At 43.7% G+C, this 17158-nt stretch overlaps 1 protein-coding gene across 3 annotated transcripts in view; it reads left to right on the top strand.

Moving 5' to 3' along the window:
* The window catches only part of cep128 (centrosomal protein 128), a 326023-nt gene that overhangs the window by 76337 nt on the left and 232528 nt on the right, over nucleotides 1–17158 (top strand). For all 3 annotated transcript variants that reach the window (XM_078562064.1, XM_078562065.1, XM_078562066.1), the window contains exon 12: nucleotides 4659–4819. In XM_078562064.1, the coding sequence (XP_078418190.1) occupies nucleotides 4659–4819 (161 nt within the window). The remainder of the gene's footprint in view (nucleotides 1–4658; nucleotides 4820–17158) is intronic.

Consider the following 17158-nt stretch of genomic DNA (forward strand, 5'->3'; position numbering starts at 1 on the left):
GAGGACAGGGGGATGTTTACTAATGTTGCCCAATGTTCAGTACAATTGGAAACTGCTCAGATGTTGAGGTGGTCTGTGCCCATGTGCAGCAAATCCTGGACAACAGTCAGTCTTAGGTTGATAATTGGCAAGTAGCATTCATACCATACAAAGCTCAGGCAGTAACCATATCCAACAAGTGGGGATTCTAACCATCTCCCCTTGACATTCAACGACATTACCATCATTGAATCTCCCACTACCAACATCCTGGGGTTACTATTGACTAGAAACTGAATTGAATTAGCCATTATAAGCACTGTGGCTCCAAGAGCATGTCAGAGGCTAGGAATTCTGCAGGGTGTAGCTCACGTTCTAACTTCCCAAAGCCTGTCCGCCATCTACAAGGTACAAAGCAGAATGGGATATATGTCACTTGCCTGGATGAGTACAGTTCCAACAACATTCTGGAAGCTCGACACTATCCAGGACTAAGCTGCCTGCTTGATTGAAACCCTATTCATCAATGTAAACATTTACTCCCTCCACTACTGATGCACAGTGGTAGCAGTGTGTACCATCTCCAAGATGCACTACAACAACTTGCTAAGCTCCTTTGGCAACACCTTCCAAACCTGCAACTCTGCCACCTGGAAGGACAAGGGCAGCACACATGGGAACACTACCACCTGCAAGTACCCTTCCAAGCCACACACCGTCCTGACTTGAATGTGGGTTTGAGGTTAAAATCAGATCAGCCATGATCTTCTTGAATGGCAGAGCAGGCTCGAGGGGTCGAGTGGCCTACTCCTGCTCCTAATTTGTATGTCCTCATGAATCTGTATTGTTGTTCCTTCACTGTCACTGGGTCAAAATCCTGGAACTCTGTTCCTAATAACGCTCTGGGTGTACATATACCAGATGGACTGCAGTGTTTCAAGAAGGCCACTCACCAGCACATTCTTGAAAGCAGTTAGTAATGGGCAATAAATGCTGGCATTGTCAACGATACCCACATCCCAAGAACAAATATAAACAAAATTCTGATCAGATTGGAAGGATACCTGGGAGTTATTCTGTGTCCAACTTGTGGGCTGTGTCCTCAGAGGAAGCTCTGGTTCATTTCTTACCCAAAGAAGCAGACATCTTGTTTTTAATTATTCACCATCGCTCAACTTCAGCCAGATTACTTCATTCTGTCATATCCAGAGGTATCAACTCATTCCTTAGTTTCTTGAATTCTCTTCAATACAAAGATTCTATAGCACCTTTCACAACCTCTGAATGTTCAAATGCATTTTACAGCCATTGGAATGAACCATATTTCTGTATTCCCTGTAAAATTGTAATTTATTGCTGCTATATAGAACCATAGAATCATTACTTGGAATGATTTTCTAGCTTTCCGGTATAGGTAAGTTGTGGTCTTTACTATTTCTTCCTATTGTTCAACACTTCTAACATTTGTTACTTGACCTGAATTTATATTTTTGCTTCATTTCTCACACTTAACCACACTGAAATCTCTGCTAACCTAAATTTGAAGTCTTGGCCTCTTTCCCTCCCTCCTTCATAACTATCTAGTTTCAAGGATGGTTTCAAAGTTATTACGGTAACAGGAAATTTATCATCCTGCTGACAGCTACCATTTGATTTCATCAGATTTCACCTGATGTAGAGAAGAGGTAAGATGTTGAGGTTAGGAAGTCCTTTATGATGGAGTGGTGTAAAAGCTGTTTCAGTCACAGAACGCTTTTTGAGCTGTTGTCAGACTTCTGTTTTATTTGTCTGTGTCTGGGTGAAACTTCCCTGATTTTATAAAAAGTGATGCATTAAATTTGCTGATTGACTGCTTGGTTTTAAAAAAGAGTTATGGAGGTCACAACAAAGTGGGCATTCCATTCGGCCAATAGATGGGGCCCCACTGTAGCAGCTTACCTCAAGGAAGGGGAAGGGGAGGTAAACAGAATTCCATGCTTTACTTGAATTTTTGAAAATACTTGCTTCTGCAGCAAAGATTGAGCACTTTGAAGCACTCTTTTTTTCAGATGTAACTGGGTATGTATGCTGGCAGTTAAAAGGAGGAATTCTGCTTAGAATGCAGGACTTTGTTGCCTCATTAACATCTCATTGATAGACCACATGTTAAGTCCAGGAAGAGAAAAGGCCATTAAGAGCTCCTAATTGGTGATCTGGGGTTTTTAAAAATCTGACTTGGATGTGTTCTGATCCATATTTGTACCGTACAATAAATAAGAATACATTGTTTTCTGACTTGCTGTGTATTTTTGAGCAGCATCTATGGAAGTCTGTAAGAGCCTCTATAACTCGGAATAGTTGGGGGAGGGGTGAGCAGGTTGAGTGGGAAATCCCTGCACTGTTGGCAAAGCGTTAATGCTGGGGTGGTGAGCAGGAAGCCCCCACACTACCATCAAAATGGGAGAGCAGGAAGAGCGTGAAGCCCCCATACAATTGTCTGGATAGGAATGGGAGGGAGAGCGAGCAGGAAGTCTTGGGTAAGAACGTGGAATGTGCTAGGGCAGGAATGGGAGAATTGGGGGAGGAGAGGGTGAGCGGGAAGTTTCCATACTGTGACCAGCATAAGGCCTGGCTGATTTTGACTCCTGGGTATGTATGTAATGTAATCTCAGTTTGGCGTGATTGAGAAGCTGCCCATCCAATCACTTTGGGAAGTGGGCAGCCCCATCTGCTTTCTTCATGCAATCAGCAGTTTTCAGACTTTGATGTCAAACTACTGCAAGCAGGGCTGCCCTTAGAAATACCTGATGCCTCCTTGGATGCCTTAGTGGAGAAGGTCAGGGCTTGGAGAGAGGGTCTATTTCCCAGTACTCTCAGGAGCAGCCTGAGGGTCAATAACTAGCAGCTGACAAGGGACAGTGGCATCAGCATCACCCCTAGAACCTGGCTTCAATGTAGAAAGGTGTTCAATGACTTCTCAAGCAGCCAGAATGAGCGTATCGCTCCCTTGACACTTTTACTCTTTCCCACCACTCCAAAATAATTTCCTCACGTTCATCATGACCTTCAGCATACGAAGTATTACAAAATATTTGTAGTACTGAAATAGGCCATTCGTCCTGACAAGTCTATGCTGGGGTTTATATTCTACATGATCTTCCTCCCAACCCTCATCATCTAAATATATTAGGACATACAACAATTCCTTTCTCCCTTGCGTGCTTATCTAGCTTAAATCAATCTATCCTGTTCACCTCAACTACTTATGGTAACATGTTCCACATTCTTACCTGGGTAAAGAAGTTTAACCTGAATTTCCTATTGGATTTATTAATGATTATCTCAGGAGAGTGGTACTAATTGCATTCCTAGGAAACCAGTGTTACGGACAAGGATGAGAGAGAATTGAAACCCCAGTTTCCTTCCCTTACTGTCCGCAATCGGTGTGTTTTTTTGAAAAGGAGGATGTGTGTGTTTCTTAGTCCTGGACTGATTGGAATAACCAGCAGCAAGCTTTTGTGGGTTTAAATAAAGAGGACTATTTATCCTCGCATTCATCCTAAAAGTCTAACACTATATCACTCTCACACTCAAGAAGAATATAGCTACAGGGTATAGTGCACTTTCACCAATTACAAACAAAGGACCAGTTCGTAAGTCACTTGCTTGTCTCATCTTGGGAAACAAGCATATGTTACAGGCCCATTGAAGAAGGCAATTTCAGCCCTGAAGGGTAGTGTAGGTGGATTCAAATAGCTGGAATTGTATATCAGGATTATTGCAGGATTCCTTCCAAGAGTTAATTGTTCAGCAAGTCACAAAGTTAGTTACTTGTAGTCGTCTGACCAGAAGGTCACGTTTCTGTACTGGTGGACTTGAAAAGGAACAGGCTGGGAGACTAAGATATTGCACTATCAGGTTTTAAAAGGCAAAATTGTTGCTTCCTTGTCTGCTGCTGTCTCTGCAGCTATTGTTCGCAGACTGATTTCTCTACAGTTCTTGTTATGTTTTAAGCTCAGAGGCATTAAGTCTAGCAGACCATTGATTTTGAGTTTTGGATGAGTCCACAAATAATAGAAGGTGTGAATTCCACAGATCTTTTTTGTCTTGGTATGTCCATTCAAGGGGACACCCCATCCATGGTCAATCAATTAGAACCATTCCAGAGACTTGAGGTAGTCTGTGCAGAAATTGCAAAAGTTACCTTTAAGGCAGTCATCTTAGCAGACGTTTAATGTCCATTTTTAAAAAGAAAAGGCAGTTCCAGAAAGTTCTATACTGAGTGCAGTCCATCTTTAAAGTTATGACATGCCAATTTACTGGGCATGGCACTGGGATTAATTGGATTGGTCTTCGAAAGAGCCAGTACAGGCACGGTGGGATGAATGACCTCCTCTGTGCTGTGTACTATTCGCTAATTGTATGATATAACTAGTTTTGATGTGTCTCAATTATTAATCCATGATGTCACATCTTGAGGGATTCCTTTACTAAATCATCATAATTGAGTTGTTTAATTTATTATGCACAGATCTCCCATGACATTGCTCATGATGGGTTAATGGTTTTCTTGGAATCTGGGTTCTTGACAAGTTTGGAATCTGGGAGGTATAGAAATCTGGACATCGGTGTCTAAAAGGTTTTCCCTGCTCCGTCATTGTTTTTTCCCTTCCTAAATGATCAAGTTTCTTGTGTTGCAGGGGCTGGGAGGTCAGATCATGAGAAGCAATTGCTGGAGAAACAGATTTTGGAGCTCCGAGCACAGTTAAACCATAACGCTGTCCTTTCTGAGGCTGAAGAGCTGAAACGGTCGCTTGAGAGAAAGGAGAAGGAGAAATCTCAACTTTGCGCACGTATTGAGGTATCTCAGTTAGGCTGTATGAGTGATGGGGAGTTTCTTTAAATCTTTGCATTGTTTGGAATGCATTTCAGAATTTTAATCAGTTGGTATGAAATTCTCTTTTCGTACTTGCATAGTTGCAGGTAAATATGAAATTAAAATGGAAATATGAAAAGTATGCTTATTCTGATCAGGTTTGTAGCACAGTTTGCCATCTGAATTATTGAAAAAGCGCAACGAGAAGGCAATTATTCTGGGTTTGTCTCTGGAGACTTAGAATTTAGTTTTTTACAAAGCTGAACCTGATTATCAATGTCATTTTTAGATGATAACTCTAGACCAGAAAGGATGTGATTTTAACCTTTGTTCTCATACTGCACAGACATTTTCACTTGCTCCTGTGTGCACTCTCTCTCTAACATTCATGTTCGCTTTCGCTCCCACATGCTCCCCTACTCGATCAGTAGGAATTAGATGCTGTCTGGTGCAACGAGAGGTGATTGTTACATTCTACTATTGTTGCTAGAACCGCCTGTGCATTTCTCTGGATGATTGGTAGTTAAAACGTAATTGTCAGTGCGTTGTCCTAAAGGGCAATACTTGTCGCTCCTCAATGACATAATGTAACTCTTCCTTTTGAGTTAAAAAACGTGATATTTGTTTACTGAGTTAACTTTACAAAACTTGCTCCAAATGTCCCAACTCAGGCCATAATAATTGATATATCTTCCAGCCATTAGGTAGAAAAACATTCTAGCCTTTCTGTATACCCATTAGTGTAAGGGCTAGTGGGACCTGGGAAAGAATTTAATTTGTCACATGACCATACTGAACACTTCACTCGGGAATAACAACCCTGTTATTACCTTTATGGTACAACCTTTACTTGAGGTTATCGATCTCTGCTGCTGCAAGTTATCATTTGTGTCTCTAGACTCTGTGGTGTGAAAATTTCAAGAAAGAAAAGATGTGAAAATGTTAGCATGCTGTGAACCTGATCACTGAAGTTATTCTGAACCTAGCAAGGAAGCAGTTTTTAACTTGTATTCTACAACATGTATTGGCAGTGCATGTGAATGCATCTAATTCTTACAGCTGCAGTGTGCTCAATAGGTTTTCTGGTTGTGGCGCCAAAAGGAAACAAAGACTTGCATTTATATAGTGCCTTTCATGACCACCAGATGACTCAAAGCACTTTGCAGCTAATGAAGTACTTATACTCCACTGTTGTAATGTAGGGATGATTAAGTTTATTATATTCTGGTACAGTACATGCCAAATATTGTATTGTGGAAGTAGGAATTAGCATTCTTAGTGATATAACTGGGGTGGAATTTAATCCAGGTGATTGGGGTTGTGTCCGCTGGCAAGAGCCCCGTGTCACCTCCTTTGAGAAAGGCCCGCTGTAATAAGTGCTTTAAGTGGCCAGCGGCGGGCCTTGCCCAGGATCAAGGACCCTTGTCGCGGGGGGGGAGGGGTTTGCTTTTCAGGTTTTCTGCACCCACCTGCCTTAAATGGGCATTAATTGCCTACTTACGGGCCTGAATTGGCAGTGGGGCAGCAAGGCACTCCACAAGCTTTCCCACCCTGGACTTAATTGTAACTGGAAAGGGAAGACAGTGGGGCCCCCACCAGACACCCTACCAGCTAATTAAATGACTCCCCCCCCCGCCCCCCCACCCCCCCCCCCCCCACCGCCCAACTCTCGCTTACAAACTTTAGAAAGATTTCGGAAATATAGCATGTTTAAAAAAAACCCTTGTCTGCATGCGCATTGTGTAATTGTAGTTTTCTTCTGCAGTATCCAGATCAGTGATTCCACTGAGCTCAAAGCATTTCTGCTTTGACTGCCTTATGTTAACCAAATTGGATGTAATCAGGACCAGCAGCGCTAGGTGCAAGAAACACCCCAAACTGTAGGACCTTTCTGTACTGAGGGCCAAGACCATTGGGCCTTATGAGAATATTCAAACTTGAAAAAGAACTTTGCATTTATATAGAAACATAAACCATGGAAGAGTGCCTTTCATGGCCTTGGATGTACTCAGGCACTTTACAGCCAATGAAACGCTTCTAAAGCATAGTCACTGCAGTTAATTTGCACACAGCAAGCCCCTACTTAGCTTGTAATCTGAGTGATACTAAAGTAGTGGGGTAAGAGGTTAAGGTGCTGGATAGGATTTGGTTCAATAATGAATAACATGGAGTAGCATGAATCTAAGTAAGAACAAGCCTAGAAAACTTGCAGACTGAGACTGGGCAGCTAAGTGGCAAAAAATCTTTAACAAAGGCGGGCCCAGGAGCGGTCAGGAAATGGGCCCCCGACCATGATTTCACACTAGCTGGCCAATTAACGTCAGCTAGCGTGAAACGTGCGCTGAAAAGATCAGCGCTGCCGGGTTGGGGGCAGGAAAAGGGCGGGTGACGACATCGCCGCAGGCGCGGGTGAGAGAGCCCTCTGAAAGCAGACAGCTGCCTCGAGCTGCAGACCTGCAAATAATAAAATAAAGCATCATAAAGCTGCAAAAAAAATTGTCCATTCAGCACAATCAAGCACCTGAAAGCATACCTCATAAAAATGCTGTCCCCAGACATTTATTTTTATTTCATTTCCTAACAGAGATTTTATCCTGCCCTTGGATGAGGTTTCATTTGAAATGTAAAGGCCGCCTGGCCGATTGGCCGTCCAGCAACTGTAAGGCTGGGTGGACCACGAAAAATTGTCTACAATTGCGCCGTTAATGTGCTTAATTGTCGCTTAATTGTTGGTGGGCGCGCTTTTGACTGCCATGTGCGCCCGCCGAGCAAAACATTGTGCGAGTGCGCGATGATGTCGGGATGTTCACCAGACGTTATCTTGCATGATTTTATGCCCAATCGAGTTGGTCATGCACCCGTCCGCGGAACGTAAAATTCTGCCCATAAGTGCGAGATGATACACTTTGGTGGAAAAAACTAATAAGCATCATTTTCACCATAGAAAATATGAAACTAAATGGGTAGAAGCACAAAATGAGCATGCCATTAAAAGCAGCATTGCAGGTTAACAAAGCAATTAAAATGTTAACAAAGGACTGGTATTTATTTTTAGGGATATAGAGTTCAAAAGTAATGAAGTTATGTTGAACTTGAGTTGGGCCATGATCAGGATGCACATAACTACTGTGCACAATTCTGGTTTCCATGCTATAAGAGGACACAGCGCAGAAAAGATTTACATGATGATACCAGAACTCGGAGATTCGGAGATTACAGCTATCGGGAAAGGTTGAACCGTTTGGATCTTTTTTCTTTAAAAGGAATAAGACTTCGAGGTGACCTGATAGAGATCTTTAAAACTATGAATGCGATACACAGAGTAGAGATGTGGAGAGAATGTGTGTATTTTTGGGAGAATCCAAAACTAGGGGGCCATAATTTTAAAAATTGTATGAATAAATCCATTCAGGAAATAAGGAGAAATTTCTTTACATTGTGAATTTTCTGTATCTTCTGCACCACCTGTTTTAATGGCTTCAGAACAAGATTTACCCATTTGTGCCAAACTGTAGGACCTCTTTGTGCTGCGGGCGAAATCCACATAAAACACAGAAAAGTGCCTTTCATTGCTTTAAGATGTACTAAAGCACCTTACAGCCAATGAAAGACTTTTGAAGCATAGTCACTGCAGTCAATTCACACACAGCAAGCCCCTACAAACAGCAGTGTGATAATGACGATTAGTGATGTTGATTGAGGGATAAATATTGTCCAGGCTACTGGGGAGAGCACTCCTGCCCTTTTTTCAAGCAGTGCTTTTGGGTTTTTACCTCCACATGAAAGGGCAGAGGGGCCTTAGTTTAATGTCCCAATCAAAATATGGAATGCTAGGAGCATACCAGAGGTTTTTATTTGTCTCAACAGTTTGACTGAATTCAAAGCTAAATTCCTGAGGTAAGCGAATAGTGTCAAATTTAAAAATGGATAGCAAGAGTTTCTAAAGATATTTAAAAAGGAAAAGAGTAAATAAAATGAGTGTTGGTCCTTTAGAGAGTGACAGTGGGGAGTTAATAGTAGATAATAAGGAAATGGCAGATGAAATGAACAAATATTTTGCTTCTGTCTTCACTATAGAGGATTCAAAAAGCATTCCAGTAATATCTGTAAATCAGAAGGTGGAAGGGAGAGATGAATTTGGTGAAATTACAATCACTAGGGAAGCGGTACTGAGCAAACTGATGGAGGTGCGGGCTGACAAGTCTCATGGCCCCAATGGACTTCATGCTAGGGTCTTAAAAGAGGTGGCTAATGAGGTCGTTGATGTGTAGGTGTTAATTTTCCAAAGTTCGCTCGATTCTGGAAAGGTTCCATGAGACTGGAAAGTAGCAAATATCTGTTCAAGAAGGGAGGGAGGCAGCAAACAGGAAACTATAGGCCAGTAAGCTTGGCCTCTGTTGTGGGGAAGGTGTTAGAGTCGATCATTAAGGAGGTTATGGCTGGGCACCTGGAAAAACGCGAGGTAATTGGGAGGAGTCAACATGGTTTTGTGAAAGAGAAATCATGTTTAACCAATTTATTAGAGTTCTTTGAAGGAGTAACATGCGCTGTGGATAAAGGGGAGCCTAGAGATGTACTGTACTTGGATTTCCCGAAGGCACTTGATAAGGTGCCACATGAAAGGTTATTGCAGAGAATGAAAGCTCATTGTGTAGGGGGTAACATATTAGCCTGGATAGAAGATTGGTTAGCTGGCAGAAAACCATGAGAACACATAAATGGATCTATTTCCGATTGTCAGGATGTGACGAGTGGAGTCCCACAGGAGGACTGTGCTGGGGCCTCCACTTTTTGCAATTTACATCAATGACTTAGATGAAAGGAGCGAAGGTAGCTACATTTGCAGATGATGCAAAGATAGGTAGGAAAGCATGTTGTGAAGAGGACATAAGGATGTTGCAGACGGATATAGATAGGTTGAGTGAGTGGGCAAAAATCTGGCAGATGGAGTCTTATGTGGGAAAATGTGAATTTATTCACTTCGGCAGGAAGAATAAGAAAGTAGATTATTACTTAAACAGAGAACGGCTGCAGAATTCTGAGGTGCAGAGGGATCTAGATGTTCTAGTGCATGAGTCACAAAAAGTTAGTGTGTAGGTACAGCAATAATTAAGAAGGCTAATGGAATGCTATCCTTTATTATGGGACGAATTGAACATAAAAGTAAGGATGTTATGCTTCAGTTTTACAGGATACTTGTGAGACTGCACCTCGAATACTTTGTGCAGTTTTGGCGTCCTTATTTAAGGAAGTATGTAAATGCGTTGGATACAGTTCAGAGGAGGTTTACTAGTTGATACATGGAATGAGCGGGTTGTCTTAGGATGAAAGGTTGGACAGACTGGGCTTGCTTCCACTGGATTTCAGAAGAGTGTGGGGTGACTTGATTGAAGTATATAAGATCCTGAATGATCTTGACAAGGTGGACATGGAAATTATGTTTCTTGTTGTGGTGAGTCCAGAACTAGGGGCACTGTTTTAAAATTAGGGGTCACCCTTTTAGGACAGAGATGAGGAGAATTTTTTTCCCTGAGGGTTGTGCAACTTTGGAACTCTCTGCCTCAGAAGGCGTTGGAAGCGGGGGTCATTGAATATTCTTAAGATGAAGGTAGATAGATTCTTGTTAGGCAAGGGAATCACTGGTTAGTGGGGGTCGATGGGAATGTGGAACTGGAAATACAAACAGATCAGCCATGATATTATTGAATGGCAGAACAGGCTGAACAGGCCAAATGGTCTACTTCTGTCCCTATTTCATATGTTCGTATGTAAATAACAGCACCACTCTGACCTTTAGGTCACCAAGGATAACAACCTTCAACTAAAACCACTTTCTCACTCCATAGACCATAAATAGGTGTTTAGAAATCTGCACTTATTATGCCTTATCCCAAAAAGATGCACATACAATCTGTTATGAGGGTGGGCCTAATCCACATTGGATGAATTGGAATGTTTTTTTACTCTGTACCTAGAGGAGTTTGGTGCTTAAACTGAAGTGTTTTATATTTGCCCTGAGCATTCTTCACCTTGCATTTAAAAATAATTGAATCAAAATGCATGAATTTGAGAGACTAATTTTTAGTCAAATGCAGAGCTTGTACACTGCTTGTACCCAGCTTCAATCATTTAACCTTTGTAAAATGGTGCATTAAGAGCTTTGTTAATGATCTGTAAACAGTGCTCAAATTGTTGTATGCATTTTCTCCCTACTGAGAGTTGTGTTGCTGAACCAGAAATCTATTGCTGAGAGTGCACAATATATGAAAAAAATGTATAAACCAATATGGAATACGTTATAATAATTGGTAGGAGGTAACTGAGTTATAAAGCGCTTAGGGGTATTTTGAAGTCCTGTAGTTTTATATAAATGTACAGTATTAGTCACTGAATAACTACAGTACTTCACAGCACAGCTACTGTATGTTTTTGGCAATTTAGCTTGATAAATTTTTTATAAGTTAGGACAGCAATGAGAACACAATACATTAAACTGTGATCTCGAGAGAGAGAGGAGGAGAGAGACACGCACGCACGCACGCACACACACACACACACACATACACACACATACACAGTTGTATTTGGACTGAATTATTCTGCATTGGTAGCCATGCTTTTTTGTTATATTAAATGAGCCAGTTTTTTAAGCTACAAGATTGCCCAATGGGGGCTTTGTGGAGAGAGGTATTGGGGAGAGTTCAAGTGTGAAATAGGCTTGCCAAAACTTCATCGTTGCCCTAGAATCTCCAAAAATTTAAGATTAATCTCCTGGCCACTACTTCCAGCAAAACTGGAGAAAAAGTGTGAGGGTGCTAAAAGGAGGTATTTTTTCATCTTTCTTTGAACACTTTCAGCTATTGATTATAAAATAATAAGCCCTTGCCATTGGGCCAAAGCCCAGCTCTGCCGAGACCATGTGATAGTTGGTGTGCAATGACCATCCCATGTTAACAAAAATCACCACAGGCATGTTCTATTCATCAAAATGAAGTTTGTGACCTGGAATGTCAGAACCCTCAAAGACAACCCCAACAGTGGCAACCTGAGTGCCGTACTGCATCATTGCAGGGAACTTGGGTGTCTTGACATCGTCATTGCTGCCCTAAGTGAGACATGACTTGTGGGAGAAGGCCAACTGAAGGAGCAATGCAGCGGGTGCACCTTTTTCTAGAAGGGCTTTCCAGAGGAGGAATGATTCCTCCACTGGATGGACTTCGCCATCAAAAATAAGCTTGTCTGGTATCTCAGCGACTTCCCCTGCAGGATAAACCTTATGACTGTCTGACTCATCCTAATGAGGTATCAGCATGCCGCTGTCATCAGCGCATACGCTCCTACACTTGAGGCAACAGACAAGGCCAAGGAGGGATTCTACACCGACCTTGAGCAATCTGAGTCAAAGTAGGTGACAAACCTATCCTCCTTGGAGATTTCAACACCAGAATCCAGAAGGTTGCGTATCTCTGGAAGGGTGTGATAGGCGAGGAAGTAGAAGGGAAAACAAGCTCTAAAGGAGTCCCCATCCTGAAGAAATGTCTAGAACCTGACCTTGTCATAACCAACACCCGGTTCCGACATTGAGGCAAGCACAAGACCTAATGGCAACATCTGAGGTCCAAGCACTGACGCCTGCTTGACAATGTGATAATTTGAGCAAGGGACCACAGAGATGTCCACGTCACCTGTGCCAAGACAGGTACTGATGACTGCTAGGTTAATCACTGCCTTGTTCAACCCATTATCTCCATCAACCTGGCCCCCAAAACAACGGAGTCAACAGAAGCAATGCTGCAAGAAAATTAATATCGAAGACCTCAAAGATTCTACCAAGGACGCTCTTCTCAGTCAGTGCCTCACTGCCAATGTCTCAACCCCAAACCACCAGGAGCTACAGTGCGTCCATAGTGCCTGGTTGACCCTAAAGGCCACCATAACAAGGACCTGAGAAGAAGTCCTTGGTCTCTCTACCAGAAAACATAAGGACCGTTTTGACAAAAATGATTCAGGACCTAATCGAGCATAAGGGCAAAGCTTTCGTGGACAGCAAACTTCTTCATGGTGTCATTCTACGGATGTCTCTACAGCCTAGAACCCGCTACATAAAGAGCAAAATGGCAAGTAGAAAGAGCTCGGGAAATCCAAAAACTTGTGCACACCAAGAACATGTGTGGTTTCTTCAGCGCTGTCAAAATGATCTATGGCCCTAGCACACATGGGCCCGCCCCACTGAGAGCCAGACATGGAGGGGAGCTCATTGAGGACAGGGAAGCAGTTAGTGGTTGCTGGAAAGAACACTTTGAAGAATTCCTCAGCCAAAACTCTGTCTTCAACTCAAATGCCATTAACTCCATGCCCGATACCCTGTCCAGCTCGATTTTGGCATTATCTCGCTCCAAAACGAAATTGAAAAAGCCATTCAACAGCTGAAAAATAACAAAGCCCCTGGAGCAGATTAAATTCCTGCTGAAATTCTGGAACAGAGTGTAAGTACACTCCTGGTACAGCTGCACAACCTTGTATCTCTCATCTGTGAAGAAGGGAGCATGCCGGGGGATTTCATAGACCTTGTGATCATGACTATATTCAAGAAGGGAGACAAGTCTGATTGCAAGGATCCTCCTCAACTGTCTTCTCCTAGCGTCTAAGGAACTCCTTCCAGAATCGCAGTGCAGTTTTCGCCCATTGAGAGGCACCATAGACAAGATCTTCACTGTGCAACGGATTCAAGAAAAGTGCAAATAACAGCACCAGCTGTACATGGCCTTTTCGATCTTATGAAAGCCTTTGACTCTGTCAACTGCAAAGGCTTATGGAATATCCTGCTCAAATTTGGCTGCCCTCAGAAATTTGTCACCATCCTCTACCTATTCCACATGACATGAATGTAGTGACCCTCACCAATTGAACCAGCACAAAGCCTAACAGTGAAAACTGGGGTCAAACAAGGCTGTGTCATTGCACCAACTCTCCTCTTCATTTTCCTCGCTACAGCACTGCACCTCACCTCCAGCAAATTTCCCACAGGTGTGGGAATAATCTACAGAATAGACAGGAGCCTGTTCAACCACACCACCTTCAAACCAAAACTGCTCCCACCTCAGTCATTGAGCTTCAGCATGCAGGTGCAGCTTGTGTGTGCGCTCACTCAGAAACTGAGCACCAGGTCATTGTTGACAGCTCCTCTGAAGCATATGAAAAAACGGGCCTTTCAATAAACACCTGGAAAACTAAAACAAAGATTGCTGGAAAAACTCAGCAGGTCGGACAGCATCTGTGGAGAGGAAGACAGAGTTAACGTTTTGAGTCCGTATGACTCTTCATCAAAACCTGGAAAACTAAGGTCCTCTTTTAGCCATAGGGGATATTAACCTATTAACATTGGTTTCCATTGGTGGTTGGTTGGCTTGGCGGTCCAAGAGACTTAATTTTAGAAACCCATTGGTATTCTTTGTTTAATGTTTGGGAGTTGGGTGGAGGAAGGGCATTCAACAGGTAGAAGCTTAGTGGGACATTGGAGCTTCCTGAAGGGCAGTATGATGTTCCTAGAATCTTGCTGGAGCATAAGGCTGTTTTCAGGTTATTTCCATTTGCACTGAGTAAAACACTGAATGCTCAAAAATTATATTTCTATCTTTCAAAACTTGATTTCTGTCTTGGGAGGCATTTTGAACTGTATAACACTGGGATGCATTCCTGGTGGTTATAGTATATCACTGGTAGCAAAACCAATTTGCAATGAATTATGAGTACTGCACAAGTGTAATGAACAACATTAAAGTACCGTTTAAAGTAGTGGTACTTAAATACCGTTTTCTGTAGCATATTAATACCAATATGCTAAAAAATACCGAGTGACAACGTCATAATGGATATTGACAACTATATAGAGTTCTAATTCATTTTAACACTTTTAAAAAAAATTCCGGTTGAATATTCCCGTAAACGTTGAATGCTGATGACCTCATTAAGGAACCTGGCTTGAATGAATTACTGAGTCAGGCAATGTGACTGTGCTGAATTTACGTACACTATTTAAGTAACCCAGTGCTGAAATGCCCTTGGTTAATGACAGTATTTGTTGATTATCCTTTGGTTCAGTAATTTTTCTGAAGTAGCTCTTCTTTTCTCCCACTCTGTCTAGTCTCTAACAATTGTGATGTAGTCAACAATAAACAGAACAGACCGTCAATAGTATGACTAAGGCCAGGATTTTCTGTGTCTGCTGGTGTTGGGTGTGTTCGATGGCGTGAGCGGACAATATGGCGCGATCAGTTTCGTGATGGCGTGAAACCAGTTTGCAATTGTCCGCTCAGCCCGCCAATGGCAGGCCGCGTTTGCCGCCATCAGGCACTGGGAACCTCATTGTAAGACATCTGCATATCATTATAAGGCCAGCCTGCCCGGATCCTCCCTCCCCCTGCAAACTGGATCGTCCATCCACATTGGCAGGAAAGCACACCGATTTGTTTCGCAACAGCATATAAAAGGCATGCATTTAGGTGGGCTGCACTTTGAGAGGAACTTGGAGGTGAGTACACAGTAAAGCAGCGCTTGCCAGGGTCGCCTGTTGGACTTCAAGCTTGTGGTGCTTTGGGGGGTGGTGTTGAGGGCTGTCTTGCAGTTGAGGTGACTTGTGCACTTGGGAGGGGGGTGGTGCAAGGGCAGACCTGCTGTTGAGGTGACTTGTGGGGGTGGGGGGGCAAGGGCTGCCTCCTGGTTGAATATAGCACACAAGCATTCAGGGTGGGCGAGGCAAGGAGTCACGCATTAGTAACACCTTATATAAAATGACCATACCTGAGACAGTTCAAGCACAGCCATTGATATGATTGGAGTCGGGCTTCTAGTTTATCTGCCCACTCAAGCAACGCAGAGGCTTCAAAGTGTCACCAAATACTCCAGAGCTTTTCACTCCCCCGGCATAGACTGCAACATCATGAGCATTTTAGTGGACTGCAGAACAGTTGTACGACTGCACACATTGTACAATCTCCTTGCTAAAGCTGGCCATGGAGTAGTCACTGGTGGAGGTGCTCACAGCCCCTTGCAATATCAGCATACCGGTTTGGACCAACCTTCCTGACGGTTCATGCTAAAAGTGCTGCCTTGCAGTGCGCATTAGGAGAATGCTTGCACCTGAGCTGAGAGCACAGCATGCAGTCCAGTGGGCAACGCTGCAGCCTATTGGTCGGGTGGAGTGGAGCAGAGGTGGGTGGGGTCTTGGGCAGCCATGCAGCGCACTAATCTCTGGCCATCCAAGCGTTGGCCAGCACTCTTCGAGAAGTGTTAAAGTGCCTTCAGACTTAACCAGGGGCTAACCCACATGTCTCTTACTTTCATCCTGCAGGAGGAGTACATCAGGAGCATGGTGCCTGGTGAATTAGCTGTGTATCTGATGGTCTACAGAGAGCGAATATGACAGAGGAGAGAGTGACTGAAGCTCCTGGCTCCTGAGGCTTCTGCAGAGGGAGGAACAGCACCCTCTGGAAGAAGGGGCGACTGGAGCTCTCCCACACGCTGCCAAAGAGCCACAGTGAGCCGTTGCTGATCAGCACCTAGCAACACCCAGGGTCAATAGACGCCGCTTTTCATTCCTGCAGATGACCGAGAACCAGTGTTACCGATGACCATGCATGTCTAGGGAACTGGTTGATCACATCTGCCACCTGCTGCAAGATTTGGCGCCACGTGGGCGTGGAGGGCATCCACTGTCAGTGGCCGTGAAAGTGACTGCAGCGCTCAATTCCTACGTCAGCGGCTCCTTTCAGGGCTGCACAGGTGACCTCAGTGGGATCTCGCAAGCCTCCACCCACAAATGCATCCATGAGGTTACAGATGCCATTTTTGCGAGAGCACACAACTTTGTGCTTTTTACCCGGGCCCCGGGCAGCCAGGATGCAAGTGCGATTGAGCACGGCCAAATCTTGGGTTTCCTACAGGTGCAGGGTGTGATCGACTGCACTTACTCAGGTCTCCGTTGCAACACGTAGTCAATTACATCAACTGCAAGGGATTCCATTCGCTGAATGTGCAGCTGGTGTGCGACCACCGGAAATGCATCCTGCACGTCTGCGCACGATTTCCAGGGAGTGTGCATGACTCCTCATCCTCAGTCGGTCACAGATCCCGGAAGTCTTCCAGGGTCCACAGAAGCTGCAGGGATGGCTTCTTGGGGACAAGGGCTACCCACGGAGGCTGTGGCTGATGACACCAGTGCAGCGGCCTCAGACTGCAGGAGAGTGAAGGCATATTGAGGCTCATGTTGCAAGTCAACTTGTTGGAGCAGACCATCGGGATGCTGAAAATGAGATTCTAGTTCCT

This window comes from Cetorhinus maximus, chromosome 18, assembly GCF_964194155.1.
Source record: "Cetorhinus maximus chromosome 18, sCetMax3.hap1.1, whole genome shotgun sequence".
Classification (NCBI taxonomy): Eukaryota; Metazoa; Chordata; class Chondrichthyes; order Lamniformes; family Cetorhinidae; genus Cetorhinus; species Cetorhinus maximus.